General features: G+C 35.9%; 1 protein-coding gene across 6 annotated transcripts in view; it reads right to left on the reverse strand.

Moving 5' to 3' along the window:
* The window catches only part of ADK (adenosine kinase), a 599,984-nt gene that overhangs the window by 196,597 nt on the left and 382,969 nt on the right, over positions 1–20,418 (reverse strand). For 5 of the 6 annotated variants that reach the window (XM_055275674.2, XM_055275677.2, XM_063637609.1 and 2 more), the window contains one exon: positions 131–301. The exons of the other annotated variant lie outside the window; for it this stretch is intronic. In XM_055275674.2, the coding sequence (XP_055131649.1) occupies positions 131–301 (171 nt within the window). The remainder of the gene's footprint in view (positions 1–130; positions 302–20,418) is intronic. 6 annotated transcript variants of the gene reach the window in all.

Genomic DNA, 20,418 nt, shown 5'->3' on the forward strand with positions numbered 1-20,418 from the left:
TGTTGCACAATTCTCAAGTTTATACAAAAATTTAGGATTTAATTTATATATTTCTAAACATATATACACACATCAGAAATAAACAAACAAAAAACCCCCAGGTTCTTTTGAAGAAGGAAAGGTAACTCACTGTCTCATTTCCAAAAAGTATGTCAACATAAGGCATAACTTTCATCAATGATTCCTTGTAGAACTGGCTAATAAATGGTGCAGACAGATTCAAAGTGAAAATCCTGTTGTTTTCAGAAGCATGGTGAGCCACTTTTAATACTGACTCTGGGGAAACTGTAAGAAAAAAGCCCTGGATGAAGAAAAAAGGAGGGAAAATTAGAAATGCCATCTCCACAGTCACTCTCAGTGAGAATAAAAGAAACCTATACAAAATACAAAAGTATATAAAATACAATTATAAGATGCAAGGCAGAAAATAGCAACATTTGACTGGAAGGATATTTGATCATATGAATACCATATGCTTGATACATGCCATTACTTCAGAGAATAAAGCATTACTTATTTCATACTAGGTTTATATGCTCAATACTAAAGAATTCTGGAAATTCATGAAAGAAAAAATATTTGAAAGGTCTCATTCAAGATAATAATTAAATTTGAATTAGGGAAATTGTACTATGAAGGCAAACTGAATCCTTTTAGCTTCTTACAAACAGTTTGGAATATATATTTTTTGAGATAAGGTTTCACTATATTGCCCAGGCTGGTCCTGAACTCCTGGGATAAAGCAATCCTCCTACCTCAGCCCTCCAAGTAGCTGGGATTACAGGTGCACACCACTGAGCCTGGCTGAGTTTGTATTCTTATAAGTGACTTTAAAATAATCTGTTTATTAAGATCATAACTTCTGGCTGGGCACAACGAATCATACCTGGAATTCCAGCACTTTGGGAGGCCAAGGTGGGCCGATCACTTGAGTCTAGGAGTTCCAAACCAGCTTGGGCAACATGGCGGAACTCTGTCTCTACCAAAATTTCAAAAATTAGCTGGGTGTGTTGGTGTGTGCTGCCTGTGGTCCCAGCTACTCATCGGACTGAGATGGGAGGATTGCTATAGCCCAGGGGCTGGAGGTTGAAGTGAGCCGAGATCACACCACTGCATTCCAGCCTGGGAAATACAGGGAGACCTTGTCTCTAAATCAATCAATCAATCATATCTTGTTATCTTAAGAAATATCTAAATTGATTTTTGAGGAAGATTCTGAATTAGAATTTTCAAATAATGAGAAAAGAATTCAGTAATGCAAAAGAAAAATATTTAATTAAAATTTCATGTCAGGAAAGCTGCATTTAAAATGCTATTTATCTACAGCTTTAATATTAATGAAAGTCTTATTAAAACATATTTATGCTTTCTAGATGAAAGCATAGGCAAAGACATACATGTATATACAGGAAATCAGTTTGGGTGGTGCACAAACAAGTAAAGGAATACACAAAGGGCAATAATAGAAGACTTGAAAAGGTTGGCGAAGTTAAGAATACAAAGGGCCTTGGGTGGCAGGGTAGGAATCTATTTGGTAGGCAATGTGCAAGAGGGGTAAGAGTGGATCATGGGTAATGAATATTTCTGTGAAAGGAAGGAATAACAAGCTTATGGGAAAATTTAAAGCAAAGTTAACCTGGGCAGCAACAATTCAGCAACAGTTAATAAATGTCTACATTTGGCTGTGTAAAAGAAAACCATATTAGGAGTACTACATACAGGACTTGGCAATTGTTTAAGATGTGGAAGGCAAAGAATAAAAGAGTCAAAAGATGATTGAGATTTTTGAATCTGGTTCTACCATTAATAAAAGTGGAAAATTCCAGAATAAGATCTGGCTTAGATGGTAAAGAGTGTTTCGTTGTGGTCATACTACAGTTGAGGTTCTAAGGGATCTCTTAAGTATCTACCAGAAAGTTGGACTTAGAGGAAAGGCCATGAAGCAGGTGAGGTCAAAGAGGTGTTGTAATTCCCAAGGCAGAGAACACAGAACAAAAGAGGACGAAGGAAAAAATGGAGAACAAAAATTAGAGGAAATAAAAAAGGAAGAGGAGAAAACAAGAGGAGGCCAAATGAGGACAGTAGAAGTGATGGTGGAGAAACTAAGCAAGGGAAATTTTAAGAAGGTGCTATGGGGAAGTAGAGAAAGAAAGGAATGAGTAAAAGTCATAAGATTTGATGATTAACAGAAAGCACTTAGTATGATGGTAAAAGTAGTTGTTAAAAAAGGAATGGTGAGAAAGTAAGGTAAGAATAATTATTTTCAAAGCTTCATCAGTAATGATAATAAAAACATCTGAAATGTAATGAGTAATTATTGTGTCCCAGGCACTATACTATACAGCAACTCAGTTATTGTTTTTTCCTCACATCAAACCTATGAGGTGGACACTTACTAGTTTCTTTTGATAAATAAAGCAAGATAGAGAAGTTAAGAGATGTTTCTTAGGACACACAGCTTACATATGATGAAGCCTGGATTCATATGACTCCAGATATGTTGCTAGTTTGAGCAGATAATAAGAGGAGGAAAAGGCACAAATGCTTTTTTGCGGGGGAGGGTGGACAGGGAAAGGAAGGAATAAGAGATTTGCTTTTAAGGGCAGGGAAAGTTGGAAAGATTTTGCTTTTCAAAGAAAAGGATCTATTGGAGAAATAGAAGAATGAAGAGGCAAGGGAGAGAGGATAATTAGAGCAAAGAACTAGAGGAAGTGGGAGCACTGGAAACTAGAAGGGGAGAAGAACTGGCTTATAAATGGAAGAAATAACCTTGAAAATATAAAAGAAACTTCTTTTAAAAGTTACAAAAATGCTACTGAGATATTCACTTATAACTGAGGGATCAAAGATTTCCATAATGCAAACTCTGAAAAGTTTAAAAAGAAAAAAAATCTTTTAAAATATTACTTTCAAATTTCAAATAGACTACAACAAGAAGACTAAAAAAATTAATTTTGTGGCAGGAGCCATGTGTATTGGGATCCATCTTTTAAGGAAGGGTTTATTGCCTTTATATATATTCTGAGACATTAAGAGAGAATTGTCTACTATAATTGTGTCAGGGCCCAGAATAAAATACCCCAAAATATGGCCCCCTAGCAATTGAGAAAACCCGCAGAAGCAAGGTCACTCTGACCTTCTCCCACCTTTCTGTGTGAAAGCTGGCCATAAAGCCCTATTCCAAAGGGGTCCTGCCCTATACCTGGTGGCCAAGAATAATCTAACAGACAGGACTTGCTGGCTTCCACATCCTCCAACCCTAAGTTTATTACCATTAGATCATACCCCTTTTGTCTAATGTTTCTCTACAACTATCCATGTCTTTCATCAGACTTCACATAAAAATACAGTTTTTGCTGGTCTTTGGGTCTTAATTTCTGAAGGCTCCTGTGTCATGTAAAACTTTGTTAAATAAATTTATTACGCTTTTCTCTTGTTAATCTCTTTCGTTACAGAGGGTTCAGTCATGACCCTTGTGATGGATGAGGAAAATATGTTACTTTTTCTCCCCTACAACTGCCTCTTATCACTTTAAAGTACTGCTAGTGAAATTCTAAATGTTTTAGTATGTTTAGTGAAATACAAAATGTTTTTGTATAATAACAATATTTCTCATCATTTAAAAATTGAATCCATTAATTCTTTACCAATATTCAAGTGTTCTAAGAGGCAACAAATCTGAGTCTTAGTTATTATTTTTAAATGTTTTTATCTCTCTTTTTTAACCAAGTATCCTATCACTTGCAAACTATGAGCATCCAAGCTGCTGCTTTGCTATTTCTGTCACTTGGAGAATTAAAACGAACAGTTTATACAGCATCTTGTCTCCATAGTAATATGGATGTACTGTCTTGCTTTTTAGTCTTTCACTTAATGAGTAGATTTTAAAGCTTTCCCCCTCTATTTCTCCCCAAACTGTTCCAGCATGAAATAAAAACCTCCCATAGCTAGCATTCTGCCAGCTGTGGATTAACCACAGCCAGCCACAGAATGGTCTACATAAATAGTAACCTGGTCAAATAATTAGGCTTCTCACCAACTTCAGACTGAAAATTTGATCTGTGCTAAAATACATCTGATTGTAATTTAAGGTACAGAACACTGTGCCCCTGGAGTCTAAATCTGGCCCCAATCCAAATGTATGTATGCTATGTGTGTGTTTTCCTTTAAAATACAACACAAGAGTCTTGTGATATGGATAGTATGATGTCAATTTTGTTAATTTTATAAATATACAAAACTCGTCAACTTTTAAATTAAAGGGGAAATTCACTATTTAAATTAATTCTATTTTTGAATGATCTCTTGTTTTTCTTTCTGCAAATATTTAGTATTTAAACAATTTGGGGTTTATGCTCTGTTAGATCGCAAAGACTGTTAAAATTGATGCCATCCATAATTTTTCTTGCTAGATTTATAACCTTTGCTAGGCCACATGTTCCAGACTATAGCATCACCAAAAATAAAAACAGTGCCATTACGAAATTTTTTTTCTACATGTAAGGTTTGCAACAAAATCAAGTCTATAGTTTAGAAAAATATATAACCAATAAAATCTTGTACTTTACTAATTAGGGATTTCAGTCTGCACAACAGTTAGCTGTTTATCTTTGATCCTATAACCAAAAGCAAAGTAGATGTTAACACTTAGAGGATGGATAACATTAATTAGAAGTGAGAATGAAGTGGGACTGTTGTATTCATTACAACAGAAAACAAAACAACACAAAGTGGTAGCAGTAGGACAGATAGGGACAGACTAAAGTAGAACCAAAGAACCGTTTTAGTGGAGCCAGACTTAATGCTTGGAAATCTAAAAAACTTAAACACATTACACAACCACTCTAAGGATTTTTCAGAGTAGTTTAAATGTGAGAGAATGTTAGGAACAACATTGTTTAATATACTAAAGGAAAAAATTGCCCTTTTTGCTTTTTTTTTTTTTTTTTTTTTTTTTTTTTTTTTTTTTTACCAGTGTTTACCTTAATTCAAGGTAATCATTTGGTGTTCTTTTAAATTGTCTTTGCCTAACAGCACAACCTCTTTTCATTATTTCTATTACCAATTATGTGAGGAATAGGGGTATGTGTATGTGTATGTGTGCATGCACACCTATGTAAATTCCAGGCATTTATAACTCTTGGAAATATAAGTCTATATTAATTCAAAAGGAAATAAACCTATGTAAAATAACCATGACTATAATTAATCAACTGTGGATACATGGTGATATAGAAAAAAAAGCCTTTGTTTTCATTGAGAACAATATTCTGATAAGAATATAATAGGGAAGAATATAAGGTATTATTTTGAAATATTTGAAACAGTAGATTTTAATCTATTTGGGTCCATCTACTTCCTGATTAACTACACATATGCATAAAACTATGCAGTGGCGGTCAGCAACTATACATAATGAGGCTTTATCTAAAAATAATGGATAAGCACTGGATTCAACTGAAGGTTAAGAACTTGTAATTTAGTTTCTTTTCTCACAATTACATAATCATATATTCCAGTTTGATAAAAACATTTTTTAAAAATACATAGAAAATCTACGATAAAAGAGAAGTAAATATCAAACTTCTAGAGTGGGAAAAACTTTCAAGCTTACAGAGCAAGTATTATCTGAATATTTGCTATAGTAAAAGTAAAGGGTTCAGTTGGTACTCCCAGAAAGAAAAAAACAAACAAATAAACAAAAGATGAGGAAAAACATGACAAAGGGTTAGTATCTTTAGTCCACAAAGAAATTTAAAAGTAGACTAAAAATTAAACAAACATTAGGACACCAATAGATAAATAAACCATAACATAAAAAAGTACTCCATTGAAAGAGAAATACATAGTAAATAAATATGTAGAGAAATATTCCTCTCTAGTAACTAAAGAAACAACATGGTAACAATGATGAAGAAAGGTTGATGAAATAAATATTAATACTGCTGATGGTACTGCAACTGACAACAGTCTTTCAGGAAATAATTTGAAAATACACAAGATGAACCATAAACAAATTTATACTCTTTGGCCCAATAATTCTACTTCTGAGAGTCTACTTTAAGACAGTAATCCAAAACATGGGAAAATACACATTCATAAACTTATCAGTGTATTTATTTCATTGAAATCAATGTAAAAAATGACAGAGGAACAGTCAAGAATTGGCTATATACTCTAAAGCTCACTACTAATCACTTAAAATGTGACTAGTGCAAAGAGAGGCTTGAATTTTAAATGAAGAAGCTACATGTAGATGATGAGCATAAGTAACGTGGCTAGTATGATTGTGAAACTAAACTTTTAATTTACTTTCATTAATTTAAATGTAAAAATTGAAGCATTTCATATTTTTCTGCTGGAGCTTTATTGTTTTGGTAGGACTACATTTTATTTTGACATTGAAAGTTTAGTGACATAATTCACTGGTATATATGTAAAATAGGTACATTTCAAAGATGTACTATGAAAAGAAGGTTAAAATCTAATAATTTTTATGTCTAATATGGTATATAATTTTTATGTTGAAACAATAAATATTTTAGATATATTAGGTTAAATAAAATACATTATTAATCTGTTTCTTTTTACATTTTTCATATGGGTCCTGGAAAATTTTAAATCATATTTCTATTGAATAGCACCACTCCAGAGAATATTTTAAAGATATTACAAATGATGATGATGAGGAAAACTAAGTAGTAAAGTAGAAAATGCTTATGGCACATAAATATTCAATTAAATAGAAGACATACAAATAGTTGTACACAGTATGATTATAACCTACATTAAATCAATAGTAAAAAAGATTATAAGGGAATAACCAAAAGTAAAACTGGTTAAGTTTAGGTACAAAAATTGTGGATAATTCTAACATTTTCTTTGTTTTTCAAAATTTGGTAATATGGTTAGATGGCACTTCTGATAAAAAAGTATTGATTGCTCATATCTCTTAAACAATTTTTATCAGGAGAGCCATCTAACCACATCACTGAATTTTGAAAAATAAATTGTAAGAAATATCCATAAGTTTTCACCCCAATTTAACCATTTATAGTTTTGGTGTATTTGTGTCTACACAAACAAGAGATGTTTACAAATAGTAAGAAGCTTAACTTAATAAACAGGAGTAAGAGTAGATCATACACAGCTGGGAGTAAGTCTATATTACTTCTTTGAGTAGACAGAAGGCTCAAAAAGGAACAAACTAAATATGAGACTAGCAGCTTTAAGAAAGCATAAACCACTATTTATAGAAGAAAAATAAAATAAAGATGTGTGGTAACAGAAAAATATTTGGACAACCAGAGAGCTCAACCAAGCCTAGACTAGCACTGATGAGGAAAGGGCTAAGACTACCAGATGCTTGTGTCTCAAGATGTATCACTGTCGTCTGTTCTAAAGAACATAATTAGCTTGTTTTCCATGCCATAACTTAGGTGCCATAGTAACACTAGTCAGAGAACAGGGCTGAGAGAATGAATAAATTACAAGTCAAAAATAACAAATATAACAACCATATAGCATGCTTTCTTCCTCTTAATGGGTCCTACATGTTTTGTGAATCTCCCAGAAAGTATAAAATATATTTTGTTCTCAGAGTCGATCAAATATGAGTTATGACAAAGCATAGTTCCTATCTGCTTGTAAGAAAAATGTTGGCCCTGACAATGATTAAGATAATGTATAAATCATTTATAATTACAATGTTATAACATGCAGTATTTCATACAAACAACAGCAACAGAATTACTAAAAGAAGAAAGCTAGAACAAATACACTTGTGAACGCCATAAAGATTATGTTACCAATGACAGAAGGCAATGTAAAGAAATAGAAGAGAATAATTCACCTGGATCTTCTTCCTGCCTATGTGGTTCCTTTTGGAAGCAGAAAATCACATAGTCTACATATCTTTTAATCTTTTTTTTTTTTTTTGAGACAGAGACTCGCCCAGTTGCCTAGACTAGAGTGCAGTGGTGCAATCACAGCTCAGTGCACCCTCGATCTCCTGGGCTCAGGTGATCCTCCCACCTCTGTCTCCTAAGTAGCTGGGACTACAGGCATGCACCACAACGCCCAGCTAGTTTTTGTATTTTTAGTAGAAACAGGATTTTGTCATGTTGCCCAGTCTGGTTTCCAACTACTGAGCTCAAGCCATACGCCTGCCTCAGCCTCCCAAAGTGCTGGGGTTACAGATGCAAGCCACCACACCCAGCTCATTTTAATCTGTTTAAGGATTAAAATATTCCCAACTTCAGGTATGTTATAAATGAAGAAGTCCATTTTCTTCTATCCCACATAACTCCCTCAAAAAAGGAAGTAAAATGAGGAAAAAGATACAGTAGAAAGAAGATGGGCTTTAAGGGAATATATAGGAGCATATTTATATAGCTTTGTTGAACATAAAGTGTGAGGAATCCTAGAAGTCTATTTCTAGGGGAAAAGATGAGAATGTGGTGAATGCACACCGATATGGTTTGGCTCTGTGTTCCCACCCAAATCTCATCCTTAATTGTGCTCCCATAATTCCCACGTGTTGTGGGAGAGACTGGTGGGAGATAATTTGAATCATGAGGGTGGTTTCCCTCATACTGTTCTCGTGGTAGTGAATAAGTCTCACGAGATCTGATGGTTTTATCAGGGGTTTCTGCTTTTGCCTCCCACCATGATTCTGAGGCCTCCCAAGCCATGTGGACCTATAAGTCCAATTAAACCTTTTTTTCTTCCAGTCTCAGGTATGCCATTATCAGCAGCATGAAAACAGACTAATACACACACTACTATGCAGAGATTAAAAGCAATAAAGGAGTTGGGCACAGTGGCTCCAGCCTATAATCCCAGCACTTTGGGAGGCTGAGGCAGGCAGATCACTTGAGGTCAGGAGTTCAAAACCACCCTAGCCAACATGGTGAGATCCCATCTCTACCAAAAATACAAAAATTAGTTGGGTATGGTGGTGGGTGCCTGTAGTCCCAGCTACTTGGGAGGCTGAGGCAGGGGAATCGCTTGAACCAAAGAGGTGGAGGTTGCAGTGATCTGAGATCGCACCATTGCACTCCAGCCTGGGCAACAGAGCAAGACTCCATCTCAAAAAAAAAAAAAAAAAAGCAATAAAGGAGTAACATCAGCAAGATGGCTGAGTAGGGATACCTGGTGCTTGTCTAACCCACAAAAAAAAAGGATCAAGGCAACAAACAAACAGCTAAGATTTGACTGGAGTGTGAAGGAAGAGTAGCGGGGTGCACTGATGGAATGAAAATGCACCTGTGGTGATTAGAAGTCTAGGAAGGCAGCATAGAGACACTCAAACTCGTGGTCCCATCTTCCCTACCTAGATCAGATCTGTCGGGAGACAGGAAGGAATTGCTATTGCAGGGAAAAAAGTCAGCAGGAGATCCCTACCAGCCCTCTTTGCCACCACAAACACATGAAGTCCTTACTACACAAGAATCCCATAGTCCTCACAAGCCCTGAGCCCATTTTGGAGATCTGCCAGGAATTCATGCAGCTGCACTGCCCTGCATTAAGAGCACAAGGTGTCTACTCCCCATCCAACCACTGTGAGCCAAACTGCTGTAACATGGCGCCATCTTGAGAATAGCCACCTGTGTAGTATGCCCTCCTCTGGGGGGAAAGTGGCCACTGCATCTCTCCAGAACTGGGGCTCCATCTTCATTATGCCAACTCCAAACAAGTTTCTGAACACCATGATCCAAGCTGGTGAAGGGTGGACCCAGGACTGGCTGTTATTCTGGTCTTGCACAGCAAGAAAACCAAGTCCCATGGCCGTACCACCAACAGAGAAACCCGTCTGCCAGTCCTGCCCACAGCAACCCTGCTCTTAAGCTGGCCAAACTGCTGGGCTCTCTTCTCTAAGCAGGAGACCTCCCTGAGCCTCTGACAAGGTAATATGGCCGAGGGCCAGCAGAGTAGGGCTACCTGCAAGCAATCAGAACCTGAGAAACAGACACACAGCTCCCCCATAGGCACACCCTTGGCCTGCCCAACAGTCCTGTACCCCTAATAAGGGCCTGAGAGATAGTCCCACAGACTGCCCCTGTGCCACAGGGAATATCTCCAAGCCAGCCAAGTGGCCAAAAGCCCATGTCCCAGACCTGAAAGCTGCTCCTGGCAGGCATGTCCCCAGGTTGCCCAAGCAACCTTATACTTGTATTTCTGGTCAGAGTAACAGCCTTGTGGCCCCAATATCAGCAAGCCAATCTCACCAACCAAGTTGGCTGACCTACTATGTGCACATACATACCCCAGACCTGGGAAACAGTCTAGTGAGCCCACTCCTGGCAAAGTGGCATCACCATTGCCACAAACTCTCTCAGCCCATGCCACTGAGAAACTCACAAATGCCACTAGAGTGGATTACAGCTGAAGAAATTACTCAGAGACTACACAACTGCATGCATCTAGAAATAGGGCTAATGTACCCCACCAAACCAACAACCCAAGACTCATTCATATTCTTTCTTTCTTTTTTTTTTTTTTTGAGATGGAGTCTCGCTCTGTCGCTCAGGCTGGAGTGCAGTGGTGCGGTCTCGGCTCACTGCAAGCTCTGCTTCCCGGGTTCATGCCATTCTCCTGCCTCAGCCTCCCAAGTAGCTGGGACTACAGGCACCCACCACCAAGCCCGGCTAATTTTTTTGTATTTTTAGTAGAGACAGGGTTTCACCATGTTAGCCAGGATGGTCTTGATCTCATGACCTCATGATCCACCCGCCTTGGCCTCCCAAAGTGCTGGGATTACAGGCTTGAGCCACCGCGCCCAGCCTAATATTCTTTCTTATGAAATCTACTCCATAAAATTAAAAGAGGTGACTTTTCCACCAGATGCATAGAAATCAACACAGGGACACATCAACCATGAAAAAGCAAGAAAAAGCCTGGGCAACATGGTGAAACCCTGTCTCTACTAAAAACCACAATAATTAGCAGGGCATATTGGTGAGTGTCTGTAGTTCCAGCTACTTGGGGAGCTGAGGTGGGAGGACCACTTGAGCATACGAGGTAGAGGCTGCAGTGAGCTGAGATTGTGCCACTGCACTCCAGCCTGGGCAACAGAATGAGAACTTGTCTTAAAAGAAGAAGAAGGAAAAAAAGCAAGAAAACATGTAATGTCAAAAGGAAAACAATAATTATCTAGTAACAGACTCCAAACTATAAGGAAATATATGAAATGTGAGAAAAAAATCAAAATAATAATCTTAAATTCAATAAGATATAAGAGAATACCGATAGATAATTCAACAAAGTCAGGAAAACAGTTTATGATTTGGAAGAGAAATTCAACAAAGACAGATATCATAAAAAAGAATGAAGCAGAAATCCTAGAGCTGAAGAATTTAATGAATGAAATAAAAAATACAATAAAGAGCTAAACAACAGACTAGACCAAGAAGAAGAATTTCTGAACTTGAAGAATGATCTTTTGAAATAACACAGGCAGACTAATTTTAAAAAAATAAAAGAGAATGAAAAAGCCTAAAGGATTTATGGGATACCATTAAGCAAACAAATATCTCCAGAAGGTGAAGGGAAAGGTGAGAAAAACATATTTAATGAAATAACAGAAAGAGAGAGAGACATCCAAGTCGAGAAAGCTCAAATATATTCACCTCAAACAGGACCTCTGCAAATTGTCAAAAGTCAAAGACAAAGAAAGAATTCTAAAAGCAGCAAGATAAAAGCATTAAGTCATATAAGGGAATCCCCATTAGACTAACAGTGAATTTCTCAGCAGAAATCCTATAGTCCAGAAGAGGACAGGATAATATAGTCAAAGTACTAGAAGAAAAAAATTACTAGCCCAAGAATATGCCCAGCAAAGCTAACCTTCAGAAATAAAATACAAATAAAATATTTCACAGACTAGCAAAACTAAGGGAATCCATCACCACTAGTCTGGCCTTGCAAGAAATGCTCAAGGGGGTCTTACACGTGGAAATGAAAAACAATAATCACCATCATGAAAATATGTGAAATTATAAAACACACTGATAGAGCTGCTGTAAAAAGGAGGAGAAAGGAATCAAACCTTTTCACTAGAGAAAACCATTCAACTGCAAAAATAACATTGAGAGAAAGTAATGAACAAAGGATATACAAACCACCAAACAATCAATAAAATGACAGGAGTAAGTCCTCACCTATCAATAATAACCCTGATTGTAAATAGATTAAGTTCCACATTTAAAAGATACATACTAGCTGAATGGATTTCAAAAAAACAAGACCCAATTATATGCTATCTACAAGAAACTCATATCACCTGTATACACACACAGACTGGAAGTGGATGGAAAAAATATTCAATGCAAATGGAAACTAAAAGCAAACAGGAGTAGCTATACTTATATGTGGTAAAACACTCTTCAAGTCAAAAGCTGTAAAAGAAGACAGAGGGCTATTATATAATTACAAAGGGATTGATCCAACAAGAGAATATAACAACTGTAAATATATATGCACCCAATACTAAAGCACCCAGATATGTAAAGCAAATATTATTAGATCTAAAGTGAAATAATAGTTGGGGACTTCAACATCCCACTCTCAACACTGGACAGATCATATAGACAAAAAGTCAACAAAGAAATATCAGAGTTAAACTGCACCACAGACTAAATATAACAGATATTTACAGAACATTTCAGCCAACTGTGGCAGAATACACATTCTTTTCATCAGCCTATTCAACAGTCTCGGGATCAATCATGTGTAAGGACACAATAGAAGTCTCAAAATATTCTTAAAGAATCAAAATATCAAGTACTTATCTGAACACAATGGCGTAAACTTAGATATCTATAACGAGAATCATTTAGAAATATACCATTGCATGAAAATTAAACAATATGCTCCTGAATGACCAATGGATGAAGAAAGAAATTAAGAATAAAATTTAAAAATTCCTTGACACAAAGGAAAACAGAAACACAACATACCAAAACCTATGGGACACAGCAAAAACAGTATTCAGAGTCAAGTTTATAGGAATAAATGTTTATATCAAAAAACAAGAAACATTTCAAGTAAACAACTTAATGGTAAACCTCAAAGAACTAGAAAAGAATAAACTAAACCCAAAATTAATGGAAGGAAAGAAATAATAATGATCAGTGCAGAAATAAACAAAAATAAGACAAAAAATACAAAAGATCAACAAAACAAAAAGCTGGCTTCTAAACAAAATTGGCAAACCATTAGCTAGAATAAGAAAAAAGAGAGAAGATCTAAATAATTAAAATAGGAAACAAAAAAGGAGACATCACAAAAGATACCACAGAAATACAAAGGATCACTAGAGACTACCGTGAACAACTATATGCCAACCAATTTGAAAACCTAGAGAAAATGGACACATTCCTGGATACATAAAACCTACCAAGACTGAAAGAAGAAATAGAAAGCCTAAACAGACCAATGACAAGAAACAAGATTGATTTAATAACAAAAAGTCTTCCAACACCAAAAAAAAAAAAAAAAAAAAAAGTCCAGAACTGGATGGCTTCACTGTTGAATTAAAACCAATTTGTCCCAAATTATTCCAAAAATGAAGCAGAAGAAATTCTTCCTAATTGATTATATGAAGCCAACATAACCGTGATACCAAAAACAGATAAGTACACAACAAAAAAAGAAAATGATAGGCCAATATCCCTGATGAACATAGATGCAAAAGTCCAGAACAAAATACTAGCAAACTGAACCCAACAGCATCTCAAAAAGATTATGAGCAAGTGAAGTTTATTCCAAGAATGCAAAGATGGTCCAACATATGTCACTCAATGAATGTCTTACATCATATCAATAGAATGAAGGACAAAAACCATATGATCATCTCAATGAAAAGCAGAAAATGCTTTTGATAAAATTTAATATTCCTTCATAAAAACTCAATAAATTAGGTATAGAAGGAAAGTACCTCAACATAATAACATGTTGAAATTATCTCAACATGACAAACTCACAGCTAGCATCTTACTGAAACCTGAAAGCATTTCCTCTAAGAACTGGAACAGACAATGATGCCCTCTCTCATCACTCTTATTCAACATAGTACTGGAAGTACTAGCCACAGCAATTAGGCAAGAGAAAGAAATAAACCATATCAAAATTGAGAAGGAGGAAGTTAAATTGTCCCTGTTTGCATATGTAATGATTCTACATATTAAAAAGCCTAAAGACTCTACCAAAAAACTCTTAGAACTGATAAATGAATTCCATAAAGTTGCAGGATACAAAATCAACACACAAAAATCGGTAGTGTTTCTGTACATAAACAACAAGGTAGTTGAACAAGAATTCAAAAAGGCAACCTCATTTACAATAGCTAGAAAAGAAAACAAAATCTTGGGAATCAACTGAACCACAGTGATAAAAAACCTCTACAAGGAAGATTACAAAACACTGATGAAAGAAATTGAAGTGCATACAAATAAATGGAAAGACATCTATAGATTCAGTGCAATCCCTATCAAACTACCAATGACACTTTTCACAGAAATGGAAAAAAATTCTAAAATTTGTGTGGAAACATGGAAGACCATGAATAGCTGAAGCAATCCTGAGTAAAAAGATCAAAGCTGGAGGTACCACACTACCAGACCTCAAAATATACCACAAAGCTATAATAACACAAACAGCATGGTACCAGCATAAAAACAGACATATAGACCAATGGAAAGGCATAGAGAACCCAGAAATTTATCCACATTGTCTACAGCAAAATGATAATAAATGGTCCTGAGCAAACTGGATAGCCATATGCAGAAGAATGAAACTGGACTTCCATCTCTCACTGCATGCAAAAATCAACTCAAAGTGGATCAAAGAGTCTGGGCATGGTGGCTCACACCTGTGATCCCAACATCTTGGGAGGTCAAGGCAGGTGGATCTCTTGAGCCCAGTAGTTTGAGATCAGCCTCAACAACATGGCAAAACCCTATCTCTACAAAAAAATACAAAAATTAGCCGGGCATAGTGGCACGTGCCTGTAGTCCCAGCTACTCAGCTGGCCAAGGCGGGAGAACTGCCTGAGCCTAGGAGGTCAAGGCTGCAGTGAGTCATGATCACACCACTGCACTCCAGCCTGGGTGACACAGCAAGACCCTGTCTCAAAAAAATGATCAAAGAACTAAATATATGACCTAAAAGGATAACCCTCCTAGAAGAAAACACAGGTGAAATACTTTAGGACACTGATCTAGAAAAATATTTTATGAATACAACTTCAAAAGCACAAGCAACAAAAGTAAAAATAAATAAATGAGATTATATCCAACTGAAAATCTTTAGCATAGCAAAGGAAACAATCAATAGAGTGAAAAGACAACCTACAGAACGGGAAAAAATATTTGCAAACTATTAATCCCATCAGATAGGGGATTAATACTGAGAATATACAAGGAACTCAAACATCTCAATAGCAAAAAACCAATCTTATTAAAAAATAGGTAAATGATCTGAACAGACATTTCTCAAAAGACATACAAATGGCCAACAAATATATGAAAAAGTGCTCAACATCACTAATCATCAGAGAAATGCAGATCAAAACCACAATGAGGTATCATCTCACCCCAGTTAGGATGGCTATTATCAAAAAGAAAAAAAAATGTTGGTGAGGATGGAGAAAAGGGAACTCTTAATACATTGTTGGTGGGAATAGCCACTAGGGAGAATAGCTGGAGTTTCCTAAAAACCACAAGTAGAACTACTACATGATTCAGCAATCCTACTACTAGGAATTTATCCAAAGGAATGGAAATCATTATATTTAAGGGACATGTGTACCCCTATGCTTATTGCAGCACTATCCACAATAGCCAAGATATGGAACAAACCTAGGTGTCCAACAACAAATGAATGGATAAAGAAAATGTGTAATATATACACAAAGGAAAACCAGCCATAAAAAAGCATAAAATCCTGTGGTTCACGGCAACATAGATAAAACTGGAGGACATTATGTTAAGTGAAATGTTAGGAACAGAAAGTTAAACATGGTATGTTTTCACTCATAAGTAGAAGATAAAAAAAAGTTAATCTTATAGAAGTAAAAGGTAGAACAGAGGGTATTGGAGGCTGGGAAAGTAGGGGGAAGGGAAGGATAGGGAAAAATTTGTTAAAGGATACCAAAATTACAACCAGATAAGAGGAGTAAGTTATAGAATTCTATACCTCTGCAGGATGACTATTTAGTTAACAAAAATATATTAAATAGTTTAAATAGGTAGATGGAGGATATTAAATGTTCTTAACACAAAGAAATGATAAATGTTTGAGATGATGAATATGCTATTTATCCCTGTCTGATTACTATACATTACAGGTATCAAAACATCATTATAGGCCAGGCACGGTGGCTTACGCCTGTAATCCCAGCACTTTGGGAGGCTGAGGCAGGCGGATCAAGAGGTCAAGAGATCGAGATCATCCCGGCCAACACGGTGAAACCCCATCTCTACTAAAAATACAAAAATTAGCTAAGTATGGTGGTGCACACCTGTAGTCCCAGCTACTCAGGAAGCTGAGGCAGGAGAATCGCTTGAACCCAGGGGGCGGAGGTTGCAGTGAGGCGAGATCAGGCCACTGCACTCCAACCTGGCGACAGAGCGAGACTCCATCTCAAAAAAAAAAAAAAAAAACACAATGTATTCCATGAATATGTACAATTATTATTTGTAAATTATTTTTTAAAAAGTAGTAAACCAAGCCAGGCCCAGCTGCGCGCACCTGTAGTTCCAGCTATTTAGGAGGCTCAAGTGAGAGGATAGGTTGAGGCCAGGAGTTCAATGCTATCTGCACAATGATCACACCTGTGAATAACTACTGCATTCTGGTCTTGGTAACATATTAATAGCAAGACCTTGTTTCTTATAAAAGAAAAATGTGTGTTTCTTATAAAATAAAAATATAAAAGCAATAGAGTAGAAACATATATATCAAATCAGACAAGCTATAATTTACCCTTTTATATATTATGTATAATTTAAACACATATGCATGCATCTAAAATAACACAATACAGTCTTAAAGGACACATCCAAATGTAACAGCACATATCAAACACATTAAGAGTACCCATGGTGGGAAGAGATCAGGAGTGATATGAAAAATAGAAAAAGAGAGAAACTATGCCTAAGTTAGATGAAGACAATTTGATAAGACCAAAGGAGAATTAACTCAATTCTCCTTAGTTTAAACCAACTAGTAAACTTATTTTAAAAATTTTTGCTAATCTGTCTACTTATTAACTATGTGACTCTGGACAACATAACTTTACTAGGCTTTACTGTTTTCACCTGTCAAATGGGAATAATAATGTCTCTCAAGGGTTGTGAGAATTAAATAAACGCTTAATATAGTTCCTGGCCTGTAGTATGCATTCCATACATATTTACATTGTATTGGTATTATTCCTCTAGAAATAACAAGAAAGTTAGAAAGTCTTCTGCCTCCCCTCAGAAAAGTGAGTTTTATGTTACAACCATTAGTTACAGTGCTGAACAAAAGTATGCCCTTTAAAGATCAACAGTTTGGTATTTCCTTTGAAATACAAATACATAAAGCAAAATCCATCATTCTCTTTTAAAAAGCTATCCCTACCTCCTTTCTCTCCTTGATTTAATCATCCTATATCTTGCTGACAGATTAATCACCCTAATCACTCTTCTTTTCCTAGTAAATTAAATCCAAATGCCTCACACCTCAGCATTCAAAGTGCTCCACAATAGTACTCCAACTTATAGTAAACCCGCTGTAATCTACATTACTTCATATCATATGTCCTTGCTTCAGTCATATAGAATAATTTGCTTCTCCCAAAATAAATCTTGAGTTTTTATGTTTTTCCTTCTATCTGAAATGTCCACTACCTCTAAATGTTAGAATTTACCAACATGTCAATATCCATTTAAAATCTAACAAATTATGTCTTCATTCCCACTAACAGATGTACACATTCTTCTTTGAATGCCCATAATATGTGATATTATGAAATAAATGAGGGCAATTATTTTATTTTACTTAATGATACAAGCAACTTGTATTTGTCTTACCACTCTGACTTGACCATAACCTTAAGGGGAAGAGCACTTCTTACTTTTTTTGTTTGATACAGCAAAAAGCACAGAAAATTTTTAAAAATGTGATTACACTTTTGTTAAGATGCTACACAAAATCCCATGTCACTAGAACCTGTTTTTAAATTTGTTTTTTTTGGTTTTTTTTTGAGAGGGGATTTCACTGTCACCTAGGCTGGAGTGGAGCGGCGTGATCTCGGCTTACTGCAACCTCTGCCTCCTGGGCTCAAGCGATTCTCCAATCTCACAGCCTCCACAGAAGCTGAGACGACAGTTGTGCACCACCACACCTGGTTAATTTTTGGATGTTTTGTAGAGATGGGGTTTTACCATGTTGCCCAGGCTTGTCTCAAACTCCTGGGCTCAAGTGATCTGTCCACCTCAGCCTCCCAAAATGCTGGGATTATAAGTGTGAACCACTGTGCCCAGTCTAGAAAGCTATTTTGAAAAAAAGAGAAAAAAGAAAGACTGCTGCCTTTTCACATGCTTATGGAAGAATGCATTGATTTTAGAGTTGAACAACTCTCTCAAATTCAGAGAATCTGAAACTTTCCCAGTGTACAGTGTTTTTAGTGTTTTTGTTTTTTGTTTTTTTTTTTTCATTTCTTCATGGTATGCTAACAAATGCCTAACATTCCTGTTTAACGTTAAGTCCAAACAATTTAATAAGTACTAGCTTCGGAATTTAATACTCAGTTAAGAAAAATACATATAAATTGAAAAAAGTTTTAAAAATCTCATTAAAAATAACTACAATACAGTTGACCCTTGTACAACATGGGATTGAACTGCATGGATCCATTTGTATGTAAAAATTTTTTCAAGAAGTATATCAGAAAATTTTTTGGAAATTTGTGATAGTTTGAAATATTCTACAGACAAACTGTGTAGCCTAGAAATATTGATAAAAATTGTTAAGTATGTCATGAATGCATAAAATATATGTAGATACTATTTTATCACTATCATAAAACTACAAAAATTTATTATAAAAAGTTAAAATCTATCAAAACTTACACAAGCAAACACTTACACACCATACATGGCAGCACTTGAGTCAAGAGAAATGTAAACAAATGTAAAAATTCAGTATTAAATCCTAAATGCATAAAATGAACTGCAGTAAATACTGTACTATTGTAACAACGTTGTAACTACCACCTGTTGCTTTTGCAGTGCGCTCAAGTGTTGCGATTATCCATCGAAAATGCCAAGTGATGCTAATCATCTCTGAGTGAACCCTACATCTTACACTAATTGCATATTGCAATAAAAGGTGATCTCTCATGATTCTTGGATTATTTTTCATCATGTTTAGTGCAATACTGTAAACCTTGAACATCACCATGGGACCCATATGACATGTCACTAGTGATGCTGGAAGTGCTCCCAAGAAGCAGAGAAAAATCATTACCAAAAAAAAGCTGAATTGCTTGATATGTACCATAGATTGAGGTCTGCAGCTTTGGTTGCCCACCATTTCAAGATAGATGAATCCAGCCTAAGGACCATGGTGGTTGGGGGAGGACTTTGTGGAGCCATCACTGCAGCTACGACAGCAAGCATGAAAACCTTGAAATTTCTGTAAAATATCTTTTTATCTGATATTTAAAATACAATGTGAGTACAGAATTGCTATAAGAAAGGCATACTCTAGTAAGACTTGAAGTCATTATATGACAACTTAAAGCAAAAGGAAGGTGAAGGATTTAAAGCTGGAGAATTTAATGTCAGCCAAGGATGGCTTGACATTTTTAGAAAGAGGTTTGGCTTCAAAAAATGGATAAGAGGAGAAGTAACTTCTGCTGACAAAGAAGTACCTTGTCAGTAAGGAACTGTCTTTTAAAGTTCTTTAGATATTGAACAATGCCCCGGGTCACCTACACCACGAGTTCAACAACAAAGGTGTCAAAGTGGTCTACCTGCCCTCAAACATAATATATCTCTAATTCAGATCTAGATTAGGGGTCATAAGGACCTTTAAAGATCATTACACATGGTAATCTACAGAAAAGATTGTCAATGCTATGGAAGTAGACCTCAACTTAGAGAACACCAAGGATATCTGAAAGAATCAAATCATGGAAAATGCCATTGTTACAAAAGTAGCCATGAAAGCCATCAAGCCCAAAAAAATAAATTGATGCTAGAGAAAAACTGTGTCCAATGGTGTATATGACTTCACAGGATTTACAACAGAGTCAATCAAGGATATCATAAAAGATACTGTGGATATGGCAAAAAAAAAAAAAAAAAGTGGGGGGAAGTTGAAGAGTTTCAAGATATGGATCTTGGAGAAATTCAAGAGCTTACAGAT

The sequence above is a fragment of the Symphalangus syndactylus genome, chromosome 4, assembly GCF_028878055.3.
Source record: "Symphalangus syndactylus isolate Jambi chromosome 4, NHGRI_mSymSyn1-v2.1_pri, whole genome shotgun sequence".
Classification (NCBI taxonomy): Eukaryota; Metazoa; Chordata; class Mammalia; order Primates; family Hylobatidae; genus Symphalangus; species Symphalangus syndactylus.